This window comes from Artemia sp. Qi Xiang Cuo, chromosome 5 (assembly GCF_049724085.1).
Source record: "Artemia sp. Qi Xiang Cuo chromosome 5, ASM4972408v1, whole genome shotgun sequence".
Classification (NCBI taxonomy): Eukaryota; Metazoa; Arthropoda; class Branchiopoda; order Anostraca; family Artemiidae; genus Artemia; species Artemia sp. Qi Xiang Cuo.
Genome location: NC_142798.1, coordinates 30,556,506 through 30,582,318, shown reverse-complemented (window position 1 = coordinate 30,582,318; position 25,813 = coordinate 30,556,506). Strand labels below are relative to the sequence as shown.

The 25,813-nt window shown below is 36.8% G+C and overlaps 1 protein-coding gene across 1 annotated transcript in view; it reads right to left on the bottom strand.

Annotated features, from left to right (window-relative positions):
* The window catches only part of LOC148952023 (uncharacterized), a 109,874-nt gene that overhangs the window by 32,743 nt on the left and 51,318 nt on the right, over nucleotides 1-25,813 (bottom strand). The window contains exon 2 of the mRNA XM_089088807.1: nucleotides 12,464-12,570. Within this exon, the coding sequence (XP_088944933.1) occupies nucleotides 12,464-12,568 (105 nt within the window). The 5' untranslated portion in view covers nucleotides 12,569-12,570. The remainder of the gene's footprint in view (nucleotides 1-12,463; nucleotides 12,571-25,813) is intronic.

Genomic DNA, 25,813 nt, shown 5'->3' with positions numbered 1-25,813 from the left:
TTTTGGACAATTCTGATTCCAATGGTGCACTTTTTATATTTTCAAGGGGTTTCAGGCTCTTTTTCGAAATCCCAATTAATTTCTTTTCGCAATAAACTTTTAATTTTAAGATTAACCGAAACAATAGTTACCATTCCTGATTCAGTGTCATATGACAATTTCATATATTTCAAATTCATATGGCACGTTTTTTTGAAAGCGTGTTTTTCAACTTTTGATTATACTATGGGCTGTGGTTCGGTCTTTACTAGGTTGCTGCTGCCGCTGCAACCATGATAGGAACGTGGCCACAGTTAGTGAAAATAAAAAAACAAGCTTTTTTAACCGTACGAACAGAAATTATTCTGTATATGAAAGGGGCTATCCCCTCCTCAACGCCTCGCTCTTTACGATAAATTTTTTTATTGTTTAAAAAAATAGAGTTGTGAGAAGGTCAAACTTTAGCGTAAAGAGCGAGGCGTTGAGGAGGGGACAGCCCGTTTCATATACGGGATAGTTTCTGTTCGTTTTAAGTTTTAACGTCACTCCTTACTTTCAGTTAAAAAAAAACTTGTTTTTTTATTTAATTTTTGAACGTTTTTGAATTAATGCAGGGTTTGATTTTGGCTCATCGTACATGAATAATTAAAACGAAATTTTCATATTAATCTTACTTTTATTTGGTTAAATGGCTTTCTCGAAACTTGTTTAATTTATTTATGAACGTTTTTATTAGTAGTAAATATACGTAACTTACGAATTAACTTACGTATTGAACTTCTATATTCATATATTTTTAATACATAAATTAGGGGGTTCGCCCCCTAGTCAATACCTTGCTCTTTACGCTAGAGTTCCAATTCTTTAAAAATTACCCCTTAATCACAAAGGCCGTTAAGTAGAATAAATAGCTCTTATGGTAGTGCTAAAAAATCATTGACTTAAAGAGCGAGGTATTGCCTAGGGGATGAACCCCATCATATACGTAATATTTTCTGTTCGTTTTAAGTTTTGATGTTGCTCCTTACTTTCAGTGAAAAACTTGTTTTTTTATTTAATTTCTGATCTTTTTTTAAATAATGCTGGGAAATCCGGTGCCCCCTTCATAGCAATGTCCCTTCCCCCATGAAAACTTCCTCCATGTAAATGTCCTCCCATATAACCCCCGACCAACTCCCCCCCACTACCAGAAAATATGCCCCCTGAAAACGTCTGTATACTTCCCAATAACCAATGCTATATATGTTAACATTGGGTAAAGTTCATAACTTTCCGCCCTCAAAGATATATTTATTAGATTTTCGATAATGCTGACAAAAGGGCTATCTCAAAATTTGATTGGGTGACTTCGGGAAAAAAATTAGCGTGGGGGGGGGGCCAACTTCCCTCCAATTTTTTTGGTCACTTAAAAAGGGCACTAGAACTTTTACTTTCCGTTCAGATGAGCCCTCTCACGATATTCTAGGACTACTGGATCGATACGATCACCCCTGGAAGAAAAAAAAAAAGAAGAAAAAAAAAGAAGAAAAACACGCATCCGTGATCTTCCTTCTGGCAAAAAATACAAAATTCCACATTTTTTGTAGAAAGGAGCTTGAAGCTTCTATAATAGGGTTCTCTTATACGCTAAATCTGATGGTGTGATTTTCATTAAAGTTCTATGATTTATAGGGGTTGTTTCCCCCTTTTTTCGAAATAAGGCACATTTTCTCAGGCACATAACTTTTGATGGGTAAGACTAAATTTAATGAAACTTATATATTTCAAATCAGCATAAAAGTCTGATTCCATTTATGTATTTATTGGTATCAAAATTACTGTTTTTAGAGTTTTGGTTACTATTGAACCGGGTTACCACGAAATGTTTGATATCCGATCTTTGCCCTTATGACAAACTTTGATGGAGATAGCGTCTTTTGATTTTGGTCAAAAACCACAATAATACACTCTGAAAGTTCCAATGTAACACCCCTAGCTGTTTCTGATACATTGCATAAACCCCCTTTGTATAATCTGCATATATATATATATAGTACCTTTTGATTCAGTTTTGAAGCCTGAAATAAAACCTGAAAATATACCTGAAAATACAATTTAATACGGTACTCTGTTCCTGAGACATTGTACTTAGGATATTTTGACAACCTGGATGCACTTACACCTTTTGATTTAGTTTAAATGTAGTAGCAGTAGTAATAGTAGCAGTGGTAAGAGTTTCAACTTAATATCTTCAGCCATTCCTGAGATACTGTTGATCCGCCCTTACAGCAACCAGCATGCACCTTATGCCTTTCCATTTTAGTTTTACTTACCCCTCAAATTTCCCTGAAAGTTTTCCTTAATACTATTAGCCTTAACAATAGTAGTAATAGGAGCAGTGGGTGTAGTAGTAATAACAGAAGTTGTAGTAGCAGCAGTATTATCCAAACACTGCCTTTTTGGTTTCGATTTAGTTCAACATCTGCCTCATCAGTCGCTAAAAATCCTACCTTATAGCCTACAATTAGTTTTAACACCTTCCTCAACAATCCCTGAAAGTTTCACCCACAGTTCATATAATTATCCAGTAAGCTTATCGCAGATCATTTCTGGTCTTCGTTCTCGGTGCGAACAAAACGCTCCTCCCACTTCTTCGTGCAGTTATTAATAGCGGGTTTCCACTTTTTTCCGATTGTTTCGCGTAAAGTGCATTATTCGTAATAGCGGGTTTCCACTTGTTTCCGATTGTTTCGCGTCTGACTTGTCTACCCGTGAAAAGATACGACGCCGCTTATGTTTCTACGTTCTCTGGAGCACTCGCACCCCGGTCCGGGTTTTTATAATGGGTGAGATAGGGAAGGATCATACTGGATAATTATATGAACTGTGGTTTCACCATACTACACTAAGCCGTTCCTCGGATATTCAGAATACGCCCTTTTGACAATATTCATGCACATAGTACGTTTCAATTCAGTTCAACATTCCCCTTAACAATCTCTGGAAATTTCACCTTCATACTTGTAGCCTTATTAATCGTAGTATTAGTAGCAGTAGCTCTAGTAGAACTACTAATAGTCGTAATAGTAATAGTAGTATGCACATAGTGCTATTTCCATTATTTCACTATCCACCTCAACATGCTTTGAGAGGTTCAACTTAATAGTCTAGGCTGTTCCGAATATATACTGCTGATACGCCGTTTTGACTGCGTTGGATGCACATAGTACACTTTGATTTAGTTCAATTTCCCACTCAACCTGACATTTTCAGTTTATAAGCTGACAGTTCTTACGCTTATTGACAATTCTTAATTTAACACAAACCTGACAATTCTTAACTCAACACCCTTAGCCTTTCCTCAGATATCGCAGATATGACCTTTGGACACAATTTGAAGCACATAATTTCTTTTGGTTTAGCTTAACATCTCCAATAACATACCTTGAAGCTCCAGCATAATCCCCTGCGTTTTTTCCTGGATATTGCACAGGCACCGTTTTCATAATCTGGATACACATAGTTTATTTTGATCTAATTTTACATCCCTCTGAAATTTCCCTGAAAGTTTCTACTTTAATACCCTATTCCACTCCTGAGACCTTGAATCTGTGCCATTTTGACAACTTGGACACACTTAAACTCTTTTAGTTTAGTTGTATAGTTGTAGTAGGAGTGGTAGCAATAATAATAATAGGAGCAGTCGCAAGTAGTCGCAGTTCCAAGTAGTCGCAGTAGGAGCTACAAGTAGTCAGGGCAACTGTGTCAAATATTCGTAGTCACAGTCGTAAGTTGTTGCAGTTGCAGTCGCATAAAATCACAATCACAGTTGCAAACGGTCACAGTCGCCGTCACAAGTAGTTGGAGTCTCAATTGCAAGTAGTTGGTGTCGCAATTAGTCGTAGTCGCAATTATTCGTAGCCGCAGGTAGTCACAAACGCAAGCAGTCCCAGTAGTAATTTCCGTAGTTGCAGTCATAAATAGTCACATAAGTATTAGTTTAGTTTAGTAATATTGGGAGTAGAAGCAACAGAACTTTTTGTAGTAACCCCGACAGTTTCAACTTAATATCTTCAGTCGTTCCCAAGATATCTTCACTACGCTCTTATGGCCAATTTGGACTTAATGATTTTCGATTTATTAAATTCATAAAGGAGAAAAGGTCTTGAAAATATATTTTGTTTTCAGAATTTAGAAAATTTCTTCTTCGTCTTCAGAAGGCAAAGAGCGTGTTAGCCCTACTCCTCTTTGTGGTAGTTTCTCCCTGTTTTAAGTTTGGCTTGCTTATTTGTTGTAATTTCTGTTCTTTTTGGGTTTCATTTATTTATTGACAATGACTTATGGTAGTTTTTGAATTAATACAGGTTTTTATTTTGGCTCACCGTACATGAATAATTAAAACAAAATTTTCATATTAATTTTACTTATATTTCGTTAAATGGCTTTCTCGAAACTTGTTTAATTTATTTACGAACGTTTTAATTAGTAGCAAATATACTTAACTTACGAATTAACTTTCGTAATGAACTTCTATATTCATATATTTTTAATACATATATCAGGGGGTTTGCCCCCTAATCAATACCTTGCTCTTTACGCTAAAGTTCGAATTTTGTTCCAATTCTTTAAAAATTACCCCTTAATCACATAGGCCGTTAAGTAGAATCATTGACTTAAAGAGCGAGGTATTGCCTAGGGGATGAGCCCAATCATATACGTAATATTTTCTGTTCGTTTTAAGTTTTGATGTTGCTCCTTACTTTCAGTGAAAAATTCGATTTTTCTTATTTAATTTCTGATTTTTTTTTAATAATGCTGGAAAATCCAGCGCCCCCTTCATAGCAATGTCCCTTCCCCCATGAAAACGTCCTCCATGGAAATATCCTCCCGAATAACCCCCGACATATTCTCCCCCCCACTACCAGAAAAAATACCCCCTGAAAACGTCTGTATACTTCCCAATAACCAATACTATATGTTAATATTGGGTAAAGTTCATAACTTTCAGCACTCCCCCCGGGGACTTCGGGGGATTAAGTCATCCTAAAAGACATATTTATCATATTTTCGACCATGCTGAACAAAATGCCTATCTTAAAATTTTGATCGGGTGACTTTGGGAAAAAGTGAGCGTGGGAGGGGGCCTAGTTGCCCTCCATTTTTGGGTCACTTAAAAATTTCACTAGAACTTTTAATTTCCGTTCCATTGAGCCCTCCCACGATATTCTAGGACCATTGGGCTGGAAAAAAAAAAACAAACACGCATCCGTGATCTTTCTTCTGGCAAAAAATGCAAAATTCCCCTTTTTTTTAGACAGGAGCTTGAAACCTCTGTAGGGTTCTCTGATACGCTGAATCTGATGGTGTGATTTTCATTAAGGTTCTACGACTTTAGGGGGTCTTTCCTCCTTTTTCCGAAAATCAGCTAAATTTTCTTAGGCGTGTAACTTTTGATGGGTAGGACTAAACTTGATGAAGCTTATATATTTGAAATCAGCATTAAAATTTGATTCTTTAGATGTATCTATTGGTGTCAAAATCCTGTTTTCTAGAGTTTCGGTTTCTAATGAGCCGGGTCGCTCTTTACTTACAGTTTGTTTCCACCTACCGGCGCCCCCTTCATAAGAATGTCACTTCCCTCACGGAGACAACCCCAATTGAAAGATCCTCCCCCGTAATCCCCCCCACCCCCCCCACCAGAAAAAAATCCCTCCTGAAACGTCTGTATACTTCCCATTCACCAATACTATGTGTAAACAATGGGCAAAGTTCATAACTTACAGCCCTTCGCCCCGGGAACTATGGGGGATTAAGTGATCCTCAAAGACATATTTATTAGATTTTCGACAATGCTGACAAAATGGCTATCTCAAAATTTTGATTGGTTGACTTCGGGAAAAAAAAATTAGCGTGGGAGGGGGCCAAGTTGCCCTCCAGTTTTTTTGGTCAATTAAAAAGGGCACTAGAACTTTTACTTTCCGTTCAGATGAACCCTGACACAATATTCTAGGACTATTTGATCGATACAATCACCCCTGAGGGAAAAAAAAAACACGTACCCGTGATGTTTCTTCTGGCAAAAAATACAAAATTCCACATTTTTGCAGCAAGGAGGTTGAAACTTCTATATAATAGGGTTCTCTAATATGCTACATCTGATGGTGTGATTTTCATTAAAGTTCTATGACTTTTAGGGGTTGTTTCCCCCCGTTTTTCGAAATAAGGCAAATTTTCTCAAGCACATAACTTTTAACGGGTAAGACTAAATTTAATGAAACTTATATATTTGAAATCATCATAAAAGTCTGATTCCATTGATGTATTTATTGGTATCAAAATTACGGCTTTTAGAGTTTTGGTTACTATTGAGATGGTAGCTCCTTAGTTAGCTGCTGGTTTCGCGCTAAATTAGGAGTTAAGCAGGGTTGTGTCTATGCCCATTTATAAGGATCATTTTGATGGACTTTGTCTTAAGGTGCACAGGTAAGGCAATGGGAGAACACGGAATCAAATGGGGAAGAAAAAACTTTCCTGGACTTAGATTATGCTGATGATTTGAGCATCTCAGATAAAAGTATGAGCAAAATAAATGAACTTTTAGAGGTTTTGCGAGTTCAGGGTGCTAGAATAGGTTCGAAAATTAATGTGAAGAAGATAAGTCGCTAGGAAAAAGTTAACATGAAAAGGTGACGTTGGGTAACGAAAAGAACAATCAAGCGGGTAGATTCACTTACCTTGGTAGTATTATTAGTAAAAACGGCCGGTGCCTTGAATATGTTAAAAGTAGAATAACCAAGGCTCAGTGTGTTTTTTTAAATCGAAAAAACTTTGGAAGTATAGAAAGATAAGTCTGTGAACCAAGATTATAATATTGGAAGATACAGTGATGACAGTGGTCAAATATGGTTCTGGAGCATGGGCGCTCCGAAAAACGAAGGAAGATTTGCTAGACGTTTTTCAGAAAAATTGCCTACGGATTGTTTTGGGTACCCGACTGCCTGACTGTATTTCAAACACTAGGCTGTACGAAAAGTGTGGTTCAATCCCGCCTTATAGGGTTATAATGAGAGAAAGGTTTGGATTCCCGGGGCAAGTTATGAAGGATGATAGATTGCCAAAAATAATCCTTTTCGGTCGACCGTCTAGGGCTAAACGGAAACCAGGTCGTCCACTGTTGGGGTGGGAGGATGTCGTAAAGAAAGACTTAAGGGAAATGGAAACTTCCTGGTAGGGTGAAAATAGGGAGCCTTTGAGTAGATTGGGATGGAGAAGGAGCGTGTGTAGCTATGTTGGCCCACGGCGGAGAGGTACTGCAGTGAGTTGCTACTAGTAGTAGTAGTAGTAGTAGACATTACGCCACTCCAGGTATTTGCATTTCTACTTCAGGAGACGTATTTATTGTAAATAAATTTTTTTATAGAGATTGGAGAGGAAATGTGAAAGAAATTACTTTTGTTGGATATTGTTGTTTTGTGAATATGATCACTGGCTTTTAAACACACATGTCTATCTAACTATCTATACTATATCTATGCTATCTATAATAGTCTAAGTCTAAATTTTGATCCATCGTTTCATTAGGCAGTTTCTTTGAAAGCTCAGAGTAAAAATTTGATCAGCATGGTCGGCATATCACTCTTTACTAGTTTGCTGATACTGACCAGAGACATATATTACAAATACTAATCATGATCAGATTTTACTAATCATGACATATTACTTAATTAATCATGATGATAGACCATATATCCCCAGATAAAGGCAATTAATGATGCTGACTTAAATGCTTTAATTTTCACGTTTCCTGGCCTTCTTCAATCCGAGAATGATAGAAAAAATTGCCGACTTTAACTTACCCCAGGTGTTATCAAGCCGAACTTATGAAAATCAGGTATACATGAGCACCAGCCATGAAAGAGCTATCAAGAATTTTGCCCTGTGCTCTAAACCATCGATCCACAATTTCCCTATGGTCTATTGTCAAGGTTAAAAAAGAGAGGAGACATCACTGCTGAGGTGGCAACTTCCACACCAAGACTTTCAATGGAATACTTAACAGTGGCAATTTCAATGGCATATTTGACATAGTATTTGAAAGATTCCGGGATCTTTTTTTTTGGGGGGGGGGGGGTTAGTTTCAACAAAAAGTAAGTATTTTCTGTAAGCTGTATAGGACTAAATTGACGACGTTTTGTATTTTTTTCAGCATAGTTTAAAGGTTCAATAATTATGCCTGTGGGGATTACATGATCCTCCCCCTCCCCCCACAGCTCCCGGGGAAAGGGCTGTAAGTTAACACCAACAAAAATTAGTACTTCGCAGTTAATGTTAGTAATGAGTCATAGAGGCATGCAGTCGTTTTGGATTTGCAAGTCATGATCTCAATAATCTTTTTCAATTTATTTTTTTGGGTTTAAAAAATAACTTTTTTAATTATTTTAATAAACAATATTAAATTATTTCTTAACAAATCGAATACATTGTCTCAAAGCCTGTTTAAATTACTTTTCTATATGTGTAAATGGAATAATAACATTTTTGAACACTGTATAATAGAAGCAATTGAAAAACGTGACTAATCAAACAGTTCGTGGTAACGAACCGTAAGTAAGGAGCGAGATGATAGTCATTGCTGAGATGATAGTTTGTTTTGCATAATAATACCTTATTTTGGAAAACAAATACACTAAATGATGTCTTTTTCTCGAAACAACAACACGCAAAATTTGAACTTATTTTTAAAAGTCGGGTTTAAGAGGGCAGTACCCCTTTGGGTAACCCAATTTGGGTTACCCACTTTCCTTGAAAAATTTTTTTCTTGATTAGTCAGCATAAAGTGTAACACCCACCTGATCATCAGGATGTGGAACCTGAAGCTGCGCCAAAGATAATCGTTGTATATTTAATGCAGCAAAATTCAACACAGACTGCCTTCTCCGGCCTAACGTATCCATTTCTAGTTATCGCAAATATATAAATATATAAATATATATATATATATATATATATATATATATATATATATATATATATATATATATATATATATATATATGTATATTGTATATATTATATATATACATTATATATTTTATTTTGTATACATATAGCACAGTTCATATAATTATCCAGTAAGCTTATCGCAGATCATTTCTGGTCTATATATATATATAGATATATAATATATATATATATATATATATATATATATATATATATATATATATATATATATATATATATATATATATATATATATATATATATATATATATATATATATATATATATATATATATATATATATATATATATATATATATATATATATATATATATATATATATATATATATATATATATATATATATATATATATATATATATATATATGTATGTATATTGTATATATACATTATATATTTTATTTTGTATACATATAGTCAATGAAGTAACTGTGTAACTTATTTTTAAAAGTCGGGTTTAAGAGGGCAGTACCCCTTTGGGTAACCCAATTTGGGTTACCCACTTTCCTTAAAAAAATTTTCTTGATTAGTCAGCATAAAGTGTAACACCCACCTGATCCTCAGGATGTGGAACCTGAAGCTGCGCCAAAGATAATCCTTGTATATTTAATACAGCAAAATTCAACACAGACTGCTTTCTCCGGCCTAACGTATCCATTTCTAGTTATTGCACATATATAAAATATATATTATATATATATATATATATATATATATATATATATATATATATATATATATATATATATATATATATATATATATATATATATATATATATATATATATATATATATATATGTATATTGTATATATTATATATATACATTATATATTTTATTTTGTATACATATAGCACAGTTCATATAATTATCCAGTAAGCTTATCGCAGATCATTTCTGGTCTTCGTTCTCGGTGCGAACAAAAAAGCTCCTCCCACTTCTTCGTGCAGTTATTAATAGCGGGTTTCCACTTGTTTCCGATTGTTTCGCGCAAAGTGCATTACTCGTAATAGCGGGTTTCCACTTGTTTCCGATTGTTTCGCGTCTGACTTGTCTACCCGTGAAAAGATCTGACGCCGCTTATGTTTCTACGTTCTCTGGAGCACTCGCACCCCGGTCCGGGTTTTTATAATGAGTGAGATAGGGAATGATCATACTGGATAATTATATGAACTGTGACACATAGTCAATGAAGTGACTGTGGTGACTTGAGGAAATGACACTGATGATGTGGGTTGGATTGTGGTTAAAACATGAGATAAGTTGCCACATGCCTAAGGAATTTAAGCGGAAGCGGAACGAAAATCGCATAGGCAAATAGAAAAATATTAGTAGAACTACGTAGCAAGAGTAAGTTGTTCAAACTAAGGACCTGCACACTATCAAAATTTATATACACCAAGTTGTTAAAACAATAACTTCGTACTGAGGGGTCTACCAGTTATAATATTTATATTGTCAATTAAATAAGTCAATTAAATTTATAAAGTCAATTAAATATTAAAAAAATATAAATGATAAAAATATAAAAAAATATAAATATAAAAAAAATAAAAAAATAAAAAAAAAATCAAATAAAATATAAAAAAAATAAAAATATAAAAAAAAATATAAATTAAAAAAAAATATATGTCATATGGCATACACCACACAATGGAAGCTTGTCACACGTGACTGAAAATCATCATTCCGAAATATGTGCGAAGTGGCGGTACGCTTTTTAATTGCCTGACGAAAATACTTGTGGAAAAGGGTTCCATTAATAAATCTATCGCATTAAAGAAAAATACTTGCAGAAAATTCAACCAAAGGTTACAATATCTAAAACTAACCAATTAAATAAACTGCTATTATAGCAGGTTACGGTGGTTCAAACATGGACTTTCTGGCATGAGTAGCTGATAAGCTTGATGTATGTGTTTTTTCAGGGGCTGCTTGCGCCGAAGCAAAACTAAGGAACATTTGATGCCTAATAAGCAGGTATGAGCAGCAAAAATTTTTAAATTGCCGTACTCCTTGGGGCATAAAAGGATCTTGGATGATATTTTTCGTAATGAATTAAGCATTCAATAAATACATCGCACTGATCCCCACAAAGGCTATTTACGGAATCGCCAACCTAATAGAGGCGCTAGGAGTATCCCCCCCCCACCGAAAATATCCGCTCATGTAAAATTCAACAGCCAAAAAGAGCATTAAAAATTAAATAATGAAGAAAAGAAGAAATTTGGGAATATTGAACCTATATTCCGAGATTTTGTGGTGTAGAATATACGATAGCATTTATTTTTACGTTTCACTTTATTTTCATTCCTTTTCGTGTTTTTGGAGGTTGAGTTATCATAGCAGAGTAAGATGAAGGTTAAAAAAAATTATTCGAAAATATGAAATGATTGGCAATTGTAGAAGAGTTGCCCTATGATGGGAATGCACAGAGACAACAGGCTGGGACTAAGAAGTAAATATTCTTCGTGAACCTAATCTGGTACTGACCCGAGTTGCTACTAGCCAAAATATTGGGGGGGGGGGCCATGGATTTTACCGACTGGTTTTTCATGTTTACCGATTGGATTATATTGCTATTACAATTACTTCATAAAAAAAAAGAAAAATAAGCACAAATTCGTGATATATGTAATGCTGTAATGATGATGTAATGATAGTAATGACCTCCAAGGTAATTGGTCTGGTACCAAACAGAGCCATCACTAGGCAAACTGCTTAACAAGGAGGAGGCAATGGATTTTACCGACTGACTAGTCATTATTACCAACTATCTAAATTAGTTCATAAAAAATAAACACTCACGAGCAGGGGCGTCGTTTTGGGGTGGCAAGGGGGGCAGTTGCCCCCCCACCCCCAATAATGCTGAGAAAAAAAATATTATACATCCCATGTCCTTTGACTATCCAGATAATTGTTCACGGGGTTAGTTTCTTTTATTCTCGGGAGAAGAGGAGGCGGAAAAAAACCCTTAAAAACGCATCAAAAATTTGTCTATTGCCCAATGCATTTTTTAAGTTTTCAATGGTCGGAGAACAATTTTCGGAGGGGGAGGGGTAAAACCAGAAGCCTCCTTCTTGTATATAGCCTTGTCTAGAAACTACAAAAAAAAAATCTTGCTCTTTTTCAACTTTTGCTAATTGAAGCCCCCAAATAATAGCCGTAAAAGTTTCGTTAGCAGTTTTTGGTTAACTGTGCTATAGCATTTGTACTTTTGTCATATTTGAAGGCATTTCAGAAACTCTTATGCAAATCATTCTATTTGAAACTAAAAAAAAAGGTACCAAGCATTGAAACTACAATTTGAAAATCCAAAGTTTACCAAAAAAAGTACCTAAAGAAAGTGAAAAACATTCGTTTTCCTTATATCTGAAGATAAATAGTCAACATGCTACTTAACAAAATAAAATCAAAAAATTGAAAAATTCCTTTTTTGGATCGAACAAAAATAATTTTAAAGAATAACTTTTTTACCTTTTGCTGTTTGAAACCTCCTAAAATTTCCAAAAAATCATCTTTTACTTCTTTGAAAGATTTAGTGCGCCTTGTTGATTTCCCGTCATGTTTTCTTATATCCATAACTGAAATTGAGCATATAGTATAAGACGGCTTCATTAAGAAATCCATTACAAATACTTCTTTCACTGGTGCTATAATATCACTAAACAGTTAATATTCTTGTTGCAAGCAGCGAATACAGGAAAATGCGGCAATTGAGGAAAACTGGCACACAACCCATGCACACATAAAGAGAGAAACATGCGAATGCATAACAAACGTGGAAGTTTAGTTTTAAGTTTAGGCTATCTCATAGCTTTCTCTCAATTTCAATCTTGCCAGTCCCATCATTCATTGATGGCTACAATGTTCCATTTTTGATTGTTATGCAGTATTTTTGTTTTACAGCACAAGATGGCTAAACGCGGCTCCACAATTAAGTAAAATGGGCATACAGGAGCCATCATTCATTGATGGCTACAGTGTTCCATTTTTGATTGCTATGCGGTATTTTTGTTTTGCAGCACAACATGGCTAAACACGGCTCCACAATTAAGTAAAATGGGCATACAGGAGCCATCATTCATTGATGGCTACAGTAGAGGTGACCCTAAAGCTCCCATGTGGCACCCCTGCTGCCACCTATAACTTTTTTGCACACCCAAATAAGGGCATAGCCTCCCTAGGGAGAACACGTGGCTAATGGGGTCAATGACCTAAATTTCCAAGGTGTCAACAACAACAACAACGACCTTGACAGTCGCTGAGAGAGTGCACTTACAACAATAACAACCACATCGACCTTGGAACACCTGTTCTGTCGACCACAATTCACCTATCGTGAATCAATAATTCCCCTTAGAAACAACAAATTAATTTCCCATTTCTTGACAGATCAATCAACCAACGACATCATCTGTTAGACTTTAAAAATTTTCGCATAGAAGCGATTCTCCAGGAATAGATCCAAGTCATTAATGTCTTTGCCTCGGAAAAAACTCTTTTGGTCGAACTCCAAAGGATATTAATAGCCAAAGGCCATGGAAACAATTCTCCAAGAAACACCTTAGCGATGAATTGTTTTAGCGCGGGAATCAGGTTTCTTATTAATTTGAAATGCATTAGCGCAGAGATGCCAAAAACAAAAGGAACACGCTGAATTACGTTTAGGGATTATTTGGGCGAAACTGTTTTAGACAGGTTATGGAACTATTTCGGCGAAACAGCTAGAGACATTTTAAAAGATGATTTTTGAAGAGATTTTAGAAGAGAATTTAATGGTGAAACTCTGTGGTCGTTATAATACACAAGTTTCATTTGAACAGTGTTGTGAGGTCCTCTAACCCAACCCCAAAGGGTTCCAATCCTCCTACCCCAACCCCGAAGGAAGCCCCCGGTCCTCAAAGGCCCCCCAAGCTCCCAAAGGGCCACCGGCGCCCCCAAAGGCCCAGCCAGACCCCCAAAGGCCATCCCCTGGTCCTCAAAGGTCCCCCAAGCTCCCAAAGGGCCACCGGCGCCCCCAAAGGCCCACCCAGACCCCCAAAGGCCATCCCCGGGCCCCCCAAAGGCCCATCGAGCTCCCAAAGGACCAACGGGGTCCCAAAGGCCCTCCACCGGTCCCCAAATGTCCCCCGGCCCCCCAACTGCCCCCCCGGACCCCCAAAGGCCCTCCCAGTGCCCCAAAGGCCCACCCCCGGCCCCCCAAGGTCCCCCGGACCAGAGAAGCGCCGCCGGGATGCGCCGTGGGCCAGGAAAGCGCCGCAGAGATGTGCTGCAGGGATGCGCCGCGGGTCAGGAAAGCGCCACAGGGGATGCGCCGCAGGGAGGCACCGCAGGATGTGCCTCAGGGGTGCACCGCAAAAAAAAGTAAACTAAAAAGTAAAAATTTCGAAATGTTATCCCCCAAACGCCCTCCTCAGACCCCCAAAGGCCCTCCCCCGGTCCCCAAAGGTCCCCCCGAGCTCCCAAAGGACCACCGGCCCGCAAGGGACCCACAGACCCTCAAAGGCTCTCCCCGAGCACCCGTCTTTCGTTGATGTGTGTTGTCTGAAACCTATGATTTGGGATGTGTAGTTTGCTACTTCAGGCTTTTCTGAGCTAAGGTTTCCTAGTATTTCCTAGGTGAATGTTGTCTGAAACCAATAGTTTGGGATGAGTAGTTTGCTATTTCAGGCTTTTATGAGCTAGGTTTCGTAGCCTTTCGTTGGTGTATGTTGACTGAAACTTATGATTTGGGATATGTAGTTTGCTATGTTTGACTTTTCTGAGTTGGATTTCTTATTCTTTCATAGGTGTGTGGTGAATGAAACCTATGATTTGGGATGTGTAGTTTGCTATTTTCGACTTTTCTGAACTGGATTTCTTAGACTTTCATGGGTATGCATTGTCAGAAAATTATGATCTGGGATGTATAGTTTGCTATTTAATCCTTTTCTTATCGAATGTTTTCTAGTATTTCGTAGGTGAATGTTGTCTGAAACCAATAGTTTGGGATGAATAGTGTGCTATTTTTGACTTTTCTGAGCTAGGTTTCTTAGACTTTCGTTGATGTGTGTTGACTGAAACCGATGATTTGGGATATGTAGTTTGCTATTTTTGACTTTTCTGAGCTGGATTTCTTAGTCTTTCATAGGTGGGTGTTGTCTGAAACCTATGATTTGGGATGGGTGGATTGATACTTTTGACTTTTCTGAGCTGGATTTCTTAGCCTTTCATAGGTGTTTGTTGTCTGAAACCTATAGTTTGGGATGACTAGTTTGCTATTTTTGACTTTTCTGAGCTAGGTTTCTTAGCCGTTCATAGGTGAGTTTTGTCTGAAACCTATGATTTGGGATATGTAATTTGCTATTTCCGACTTTTCATAACCGGATTTCTTAGTCTTTCGTAGGTGTGTGGTGTCTGAAACCTATGATTTGGGATGTGTGGGTTGCTATTTTTTTACTTTTCTGAGCTGGATTTCTTAGCCATTCGTAGGTGTGTGTTGACTGAAACCTATGATTTGGGATGGTTAATTTGCTATTTTTGTCTTTTCTGAGCTAGATTTCTTAGCCTATCATATGTGTGTCCTTTCAGAAAATTATGATTTGGGAGGTGTAGTTTGCTTTTTGGACTTTTTAGAGCTAGGATTCTTAGTCACTCATAGGTGTTTGTTGTCTGAAAATTCGAGTTTGGGATGAGTAGTTGGCTATTTCAGACTTTTCTGAGCTAAGGTTTCTTAGTATTTCCTAGGTGAATGCTGTCTGAAACGTATGATTTGGGATATGTAAATTACTATTTCGGGCTTTTCTGAGTTGGATTTCTTAGTCTTTCATAGGTGTGTAGTGTCTGAAACCTATGATTTGGGATGTGTAGATTGCTATTTTAGACTTTTCTTAGATAGGTATCTAAGACTTTAATATTAATGTGATGTCAGTAATTTATGTTTTGGGATGTGTAGTTTGCTATTTCAGGCTTGTCTGAGCTAAGGTTTTCTAGTATTTCGTAGGTGAATGTTGTCTGAAACCATTAGTTTGGGATGAGTAGTTTGCTATTTTTGACTTTTCTGAGCTAGGTTTCTTAGTCTTTAGTTGGTGTGTGTTGACTGAAACCTATGATTTGGGATATGTAGTTTGCTATTTTTGACTTTTCTGAGCTGGATTTCTTAGTCTTTCGTAGATGTGTGGTGTATGAAACCTATGCTTTGGGGTGACTGGATTGCTACTTTTGACTTTTCTGAGCTAGGTTTCTTATCCTTTAATAGGTGAGTGTTGTCTGAAACCTATGATTTGGGATATGTAATTTGCTATTTCTGACTTTTCATAACCGGATTTCTTAGTCTTTCGTAGGTGTGTCATGTCTGAAACCTATGATTTGGGGGTGTGTGGGTTGCTATTTTATGACTTTTCTGAGCAGGATTTCATAGCCATTCGTAGGTGTGTGTTGACTGAAACCTATGATTTGGGATGGTTAATTTGCTATTTTTGACTTTTCTGAGCTAGATTTCTTAGCCTTTCATAGGTGTGTCCTTTCAGAAAATTATGATTTGAGAGGTATAGTTTGCTTTTTGGACTTTTCAGAGCTAGGATTCTTAGTCACTCATAGGTGTTTGTTGTCTGAAACTTCGAGTTTGGGATGAGTAGTTGGCTATTTCAGACTTTTATGAGCTAAGGTTTCTTAGTATTTCGTAGGTGAATGCTGTCTGAAACTTATGATTTTGGATATATTATTTAGTAGTTTAATTCTGTCTGAAACTTATGATATGGGATATGTAAATTACTATTTCGGGCTTTTCTGAGTTGGATTTCTTAGTCTTTCATAGGTGTGTGATGTCTGAAACCTATGATTTGGGATGTGTAGTTTGCTATTTTCGACTTTTCTGAGCTAGGTTTCTTAGCCATTCATAGGTGTGTTGTCAGAAACTTATGATTTGGGATGTGTAGTTTGCTATTTCAGGCTTTTCTGAGCTAAGGTTTTCTAGTATTTCGTAGGTGAATGTTGTCTGAAACCAATAGTTTGGGATGAGTAGTTTGCTATTTTTGACTTTTCTGAGCTAGGTTTCTTAGACTTTCGTTGGTGTGTGTTGACTGAAACCTATGATTTGGGATATGTAGTTTGCTATTTTTGACTTTTCTGAGCTGGATTTCTTAGTCTTTCATAGGTGTGTGTTGTCTGAAACCTATGATTGGGATGGGTGGATTGCTATTTTTGTCTTTTCTGAGCTAGATTTCTTAGCCGTTCATAGGTGTGTGTTGTCTGAAACTTATGATTTGGGATGTGTAGTTTGCTATTTGAACTTTTCAGAGCTATGATTCTTAGTCCGTCCTAGGCGTTTGTTCTCTGAAACTTCTAGTTTGGGATGAGTAGTTTCGATATTTCAGGCTTTTCTGAGCTAAGGTTTCTTAGTCTTTCATAGGTGAATGATGTCTGAAACCTATGATTTGGGACATGTAAATTACTATTTCGGGCTTTTCTGAGTGGGATTTCTTAGTCTTTCATAGGTGTGTGTTGTCTGAAACCTATGATTTGGGATGGGTGGATTGCTACTTTTGACTTTTCTGAGCTGGATTTCTTAGCCTTTCATAGGTGTTTATTGTCTGAAACCTTTAGTTTGGGATGACTAGTTTGCTATTTTTGACTTTTCTGAGATATTTTTCTTAGCCTTTCATATGTGAGTCTTTTCTGAAACATATGATTTGGGATATGTAAATTACTATTTCGGGGTTATTCTAAGCTAGATTTCTTAGTCTTTCATTGGTGCGTGTTGTCTGAAATCTACGATGTTTGATTGATTGATTTCTACCTTTGACATTTCTGAGCTGCATTTCATAGCCTTTCTTATTTGTGTGTTGTCTGAAACATAGAGCTTGCGATGACTACTTTGATGTTTTGGGCTTTTCTTAGATAGATTTCTTAACATTTCATAGGTGTGTCCTTTCAGAAAATTATGATTGTGGATATGTAAATTACTATTTCGGGCTTTTCTGAGTTGGATTTCTTAGTCTTTCATAGGTATGTGTTGTCTGAAACCTATGATTTGGGATGCGTGGGTTGCTATTTTTTGACTTTTCCGAGCTGGATTTCTTAGCCGTTCATAGGTGAGTGCTGTCTGAAACTTATGATTTGTGATGGCTAATTTGCTATTTCCGGCTTTTATTAGCTAGGTTTCATAGCCTTTCATAGGTGTATGCTGTCTGAAACTTATGATTTGGGATGTGTAATTTGCTATTTGAACTTTTCAGAGCTAGGATTCTTAGTCCATCATAGGTGTTTGTTGTCTGAAACTAATAGTTTGGGATGACTAGTTTGCTATTTCAGACTTTTCTGAGGTAGATTTCTTAGCCGCTCATAGGAGTGTGTTGTCTGAAACTTATGATTTGGGATATGTAAATTACGTTTTCGGGCTTTTCTGAGTTGGACACTTCTAAATTTTTCCGCACACGAAAACTTACACACACACACGTCAAAACTTACACACACAAAAGCTTAGACACACAAAAACTTACACACACACACACATACAAAAACTTACACCCACACGAAAAAACTTACACCCAAACTAAAAAAATTACATTCACAAAAAAACTGAAATTTACACAAAACTAACACAAACACTCAAAATAACACACACACACAAAAACTTACACACAAACACAAAAACAAACACACACACAAAAACTGACGCACACATACACACACACACACACATACAGACAAAAAACTTACACATGCACACGAAAACTTACATGCACATAAAAACTTACATGCACACAAAAACTTACACACACGCACAAAATCTTACACGCACACACAAAAACTTACACACACACACGAAAACTTACACACACACAAAACACACACACACACACAAAACTTACACACACACACATGAAAACTTACACACACACACACGAAAACTTACACATACACGCCAAAACTTACACACACAAAAACTTACACACACACACACACAAAAACATACACATGCACAAGAAAACTTACAAGCACACAAAAACTTACATGCACACAAAAACTTACACACACACACACACACACACACACACACACACACACACACACACACACACGAAAACTTACACACACACACCAACACTTACACACACACACAAAAACTTACACACACACACACACACACTCACACACAAACTTACACATGCACACGAAAACTTACATGCACACAAAAACTTACATGCACACAAAAACTTACACACACACACACACACACAAAAAACTCACACACACACACGCACACGAAAAATTACAAACACACGCCAAAACTTACACACACAAAAACTTACACACACATATACACACACACACACACAAAAAAAAACAAACACAAGAACAAAACAAAAAACTCACAAGCACACGCCAAAAAAAATACAAACACACACACACACACACACACACAAACATACACACACACACACCAAAAATCACACACACACGCCAAAACTTACACACACACACAAACACACACACACAAACATAAATAAACACACACAAAAAAACATACACACACAAACACACAAACACTCACACAAACTTACAAACACACACAAAAACTTACACCCACGAACAAAATAATAGACACACAAAAACTTACACACACACACAAAAAAACTAACACACTCACGCAAAAACTTACATGCACACAAAAACTTACATCCACAAAAAAACTTACACACACACACAAAAACTGACACACACGCAAAAAAACTTAAACACACACACAAACACTTAAACACACACACAAAAACACAAACACACACAAAAAAACACACACACAAACACAAAAACACACACACACACACACACACACACACACACACACACACACACACACACACACTCACACAAGAACACGAAAACTAAAATGAACACAAAAACTTACACACACACACACACACACACACGAAAACTTACACACACACACCTCAAAACTTACACACACAAAATCTTAGACACACAAAAACTTACACACACACACACACAAAACTTACACCCACACGCAAAAACTTACATGCACACAAAAACTTACATGCACACAAAAACTTACACACACAAAAACTTACACACACGCACAAAAACTTACACACACACACAAAAACTTACACACACACACACGATAACTTACGCACACACACGAAAACTTACACACACACACACCAAAACTTACACACACACAAAAACTTACACGCTTACCATATCCCAGTTACAGTGTCTTAATTTTTCAAATTTCATTTTGAATTCCTGTCGTGAAATGAAAGAGTTGGAATATTTCAGTAGTGACTTGTTGTGCTTTGCCTTCTCACAGTTAAATTTTCTTTATTTTTCAAAATTCATTTTGAATTTATGTCATGAAATGCAAGAGTTGGAAAATTGTGGTCTTAGTCCACCAACCCGAATGGTGGAAATCCACTAGCTCATTATTGGGGTCCCAGTCCACCAGCCTGAACGGTGAAACTTCACTAGCTCAGAATTGGGGTCTTAGTCCACCAGCCTGAATGGTGGAAATCCACTAAGCTCAATATTGGGGTCTCAGTCCACCTGTCTGAATGGTGGAAATTCACTGTTTAAGTTAGGTTAGGTTAACTTATCATGAGCGCTCAGGATAAGTTAAACTAAACGTTTACGGCGAGTATGGTTAGGTTAGTGTCGATTAAGTTAGGGTCGGTTAAGTTAGGTGAGGTTAGCCCATGTACGCTTCACTTAGGTTAGCTTAGGTTAGGTGAGAGACAGGCAAAAAGTTAGGTGTATGATTAGGTTAGGTTAGATTAAGTTAGGATAGGTCAAGTTAGGTTAGCCTAGTTTAGCCTACGTACGCGCGCGTACGTAGGCTAACCTAGCCTAACCTAACTTAACCTAACCTAACTTAATCTAACCTAAACTAACCTAATCATACACCTAACTTTTTGCCTGTCTCTCACCTAACCTAAGCTAACCTAAGTGAATAGTACATGTGCTAACATAACATAACTTAACATACCATAAATTAATCTAATCTAACCTTAACATACTAGCCGTAAAATTTTACGTTAACTTATCATGATCGCTCATGATAAGTTAACCTAACCTAACTTAAACAGTGAAGTTCCACCATTCAGACTGGTGGACTGAGACCCCAATATTGAGCTAGTGGATTTACACCATTCAGGCTGGTGGACTAAGACCCAAATTCTGAGCTAGTGAATTTCCACCATTCAGGCTGGTGGACTGGGACCCCAATACTGAGCTAGTGGATTTCCACAATTCGGGCTGGTGGACTAAGACCCCAATTTTCCAACTCTTGCATTTCATGACAGAAATTCAAAATGAACTTCGAAAAATCAAGAGAATGTAACTGTGAGAAGGTAAAGCACAACAAGTAACTACTGAAATAGTCCAACGATTGCATCTCACAACTGTTATTCAAAATTAACTACGAAAAATTAAGACACTGTAACAGCTATTTGGTAAGTGCGTATTATTTTGTTTGTTTTGTTAAGTTTTTGCGTGTGTGTGTGTATGTTTTCGTGTGTGTGTTTAAGTTTTCGTGTGTGTGTGTGTAAGTTTTGTGTGTGTGTGTAAGTTTTTGTGTATGAGTTTAAGTTTTTGTGTGTGTAAGATTTAGTGTGCATGTAAGTGTTTTTGTAAATTTAAGTTTGTGATTGTGGGTGTAATTTTTTTTGTGTGTGTGTGTAAGTTTTTGTGTGTATAAGATTTTGTGTGTGTAAGTTTTGACGTGTGTGTGTGTGTAAGTTTTCGCGTGTGTGTGTGTGTGTGTAAGTTTGTGTGTGATTGTATGTTTTCGTGAGCATGTGTAAGTTTGTGTGTGTGTCTGTGGGTGTGTGTGTGTGTTTGTTTTTGTGTGTGTGTTTTTTTGTGTGTGTGTGTCAGTTTTGTGTGTGTGTGTGTTAGTTTTTGTGTGTGTGTGTAAGTTTTTGTGTGCATGTAAGTTTTTGTGTGCATGTAAGTTTTTGCATGTGGGTGTAAGTTTTTGTGTGTGTGTGTGTAGTTTTTGTGTGTCTAAGCTTTTGTGTGTGGGTGTAAGTTTTGTGTGTGTGTTTGTAAGTTTGTGTGTGTGTGCGTGTGTGGGTGTTAGTTTTTGTGTGTGTGTGTGTTTGTGTTTGTGTGTGTGTGTTTGTGTGTTTGTTTATGGTTGTGTGTGTGTAAGTTTTGGCGTGTGTGTGTGTGAGTTTTCGTGTGTGTGTGTGTAAGTTTTGTGTGTGTGTGTGTGTGTGTGTGTTTTTAATATTTTGTGAGTGTGTTTGTGAGTTTTTTGTTGTGTGTTTTTTTGCTATCTTGTGTGTGTGTGTGTGTGTGTGTGTGTGTGTGTGTGTGTGTGTGTGTGTGTGTGTGTGTGTGTGTGTGTGTGTGTGTGTGTGTGTGTGTGTGTGTGTGTGTGTGTAGTGTGTGTGTAGTTTTGTGTGTGAGTGTAAGTTCGTGTGCGTGTGTGTGTTTGTTTGTGGGTGTGTGTGTGTGTGTGTGTGTGTGTGTGTGTGTGTGTAAGTTTTTGTGTGCATGTAAGTTTTTGTGTGCATGTAAGTTTTCGTGTGCATGTGTAAGTTTGTGTGTGAGTGTGTGTGTGTGTGTGTGTAGTTTTTGTGTGTGTGTAAGTTCTGGCGTGTGTGTGTAAGTTTTCGTGTGTGTGTGTGTGTGTGTGTGTGTGTGTGTGTGTGTGTGTGTGTGTGTGTAAGTTTTTGTGTGCATGTAGTTGTTGTGTGCATGTAAGTTTTCGTGTGCATGTGTAAGTTTTTGTGTGTGTGTGTGTGTAAGTTTTTGTGTGTGTAAGTTTTGGAGTGTGTGTGTAAGTTTTCGTGTGTGTGTGTGTTATTTTTCATGTGTGTGTGTGTAATTTTTTGTGTGTGTGTGTGTGTAGTTTTGGTGTGTGTGTGTTAGTTTTCGTGTGTGTGTGTAAGTTTTTGTGTGTGCGTGTAAGATTTTGTGCGTGTGTGTAAGTTTTTGTGTGCATGTAAGTTTTTTTGTGCATGTAAGTTTTCGTGTGCATGTGTAAGTTTTTTGTATGTATGTGTGTGTGTGTTTGTATGTGTGCGTTAGTTTTCGTGTGTGTGTGTAAGTTTTTGTGTGTGTGTGTAAGTTTTTGTGCGTGTGTGTATGTTTTAGTGTGTGTGTAAGTTTTTGTGTAAATGTTAGTTTTTGTGTGCTTGTAAGTTTTTGCGTGTGGGTGTAAGTTTTTGCGTGTGGGTGTAAGTTTTTGTGTGTGTGTGTGTTTAAGTTTTTGTGTGTATAAGCTTTTGTGTGTGTAAGTTTTGACGTGTTTGTGTGTAAGTTTTCGTGTGTGGAAAAATTTAGAAGTGTCCAACTCAGAAAAGCCCGAAAACGTAATTTACATATCCCAAATCATAAGTTTCTGACAACACACTCCTATGAGCGGCTAAGAAATCTAGCTCAGAAAAGTCTGAAATAGCAAACTAGTCATCCCAAACTATTGGTTTCAGACAACAAACACCTATGATGGACTAAGAATCCTAGCTCTGAAAAGTTCAAATAGCAAACTACACATCCCAAATCGTAATTTTCTGACAACATACACCTATGAAAGGCTATGAAACCTAGCTAATAAAAGCCGGAAAGAGCAAATTAACCATCCCAAATCATAAGTTTCAGACAGCACTCACCTATGAACGGCTAAGAAATCCAGCTCGGAAAAGTCAAAAAATAGCAACCCACACATCCCAAATCACAGGTTTCAGACAACACATACCTATGAAAGACTAAGAAATCCAACTCAGAAAAGCCCGAAATAGTAAGTTACATATCCCAAATCATTATTTTCTGAAATGACACACCTATGAAAGGCTAAGAAATCTAGCTCAGAAAAGTCAAAAATAGCAAACTAGTCATCCCAAACTATAGGTTTCAGACAACAAACACCTATGAAAGGCTAAGAAATCCAGCTCAGAAAAGTCAAAAGTAGCAATCCATCCATCACAAATCATAGGTTTCAGAGAACACACACCAACGAAAGACTAATAAATCTAGCTTAGAAAAGCCCGAAATATTAATTTACATATCCCAAAAAATAGGTTTCAGACAACACTCACCTATGAACGTCTAAGAAACCTTGCTCTTAAAAGTCAAAAAAAGCAAACTAGTCATCCCAAACTATAGGTTTCAGACAATAAACACCTATGAAAGGCTAAGAAATTCAGCTCAGAAAAGTCAAAAGTAGCAATCCACCCATCCCAAATCATAGGTTTCAGACAACACACACCTATGAAAGACTAAGAAATCCCACTCAGAAAAGCCCGAAATAGTAATTTACATATCCCAAATCATAGGTTTCAGACATCATTTACCTATGAAAGACTAAGAAACCTTAGCTCAGAAAAGCCTGAAATAGCGAAACTACTCATCCCAAACTAGAAGTTTCAGACAACAAACGCATATGACGGAATAATAATCATAGATATTAAAAGCTCAAATAGAAAAATACACATCCCAAATCATAAGTTTCAGAAAACACACACCTATGAACTGATAATAAATCTAGATCAGAAAAGACAAAAATAGCAAACCACTCATCCCAATCATATGTTTCAGTAAACACACACATATGAAAGGCTAATAAATCAAGCTAAAAAAAGTATAAAATAGCAAAATAAATCTCCCAAATCCTAAGTATCAGTCAACACACCCAAACTAAAGACTAAGAAACCTAGCTCACAACGGTAAAAAATAGAAAACGACTTATCCAGCATTCCAGGTTTCTGACAAAAGACAACTACGAAATCCTAGAAAACCTACGCTCAGAAAAGCCTGAAATAGCAAACTATACGTCCCAAATCATAATTTTCTGACAACACATACCTATGAAAGGCTAAGAAACCTAGCTCAGAAAAGTCGAAAATAGCAAACTACACATCCCAAATCATAGGTTTCAGACATCACACACATAAGAAAGACTAAGAAATCCAACTCAGAAAAGCCCAAAATAGTAATTTACATATCTCATATCATAAGTTTCAGACAGCATTCACCTACGAAATACTATATCCCAAATCATAAGTTTCAGACAGCATTCACCTACGAAATACTAATAAATCTTAGCTCAAAAAAGTCTGAAATAGCCAACTACTCATCCCAAACTCGAAGTTTCAGACAACAAACACCTATGAGTGACTAAGAATCCTAGCTCTGAAAAGTCCAAAAAGCAAACTATACCTCCCAAATCATAATTTTCTGAAAGGACACATCTATGAAAGGCTAAGAAATCTAGCTCAGAAAAGTCAAAAATAGCAAATTAACCATCCCAAATCATAGGTTTCAGTCAACACACACCTACGAATGGCTATGAAATCCTGCTCAGAAAGGTCAAAAAATAGCAACCCACACACCCCCAAATCATAGGTTTCAGACATCACACACCTACGAAAGACTACGAAATCCGGTTATGAAAAGTCAGAAATAGCAAATTACATATCCCAAATCATAGGTTTCAGACAACACTCACCTATGAACGGCTAAGAAACCTAGCTCAGAAAAGTCAAAAATATCAAACTAGACATCCAAACATATAGCTTTCAGAAAACAAACACCTATGAATGTCTAATAAAACCATATCATAAATGTAAAAATTTGCAATCAACCCACCCCAAATCATAGGTTTCATACAACACACATCTATGAAAGACTAAGACATCCAGCTCAGAAAAGTCAAAAATAGCAAGCTACATATCCCAAATCATAGGTTTCAGTCAACACACACCAACGAAAGAGTAAGAAAACTTGCTCAGAAAAGTCAAAAATAGCAAACTACTCATCCCAAACTTGGTTTCAGATAACATTCACCTACGAAATACTAGAAAACCATAGCTCAGAAAAGCC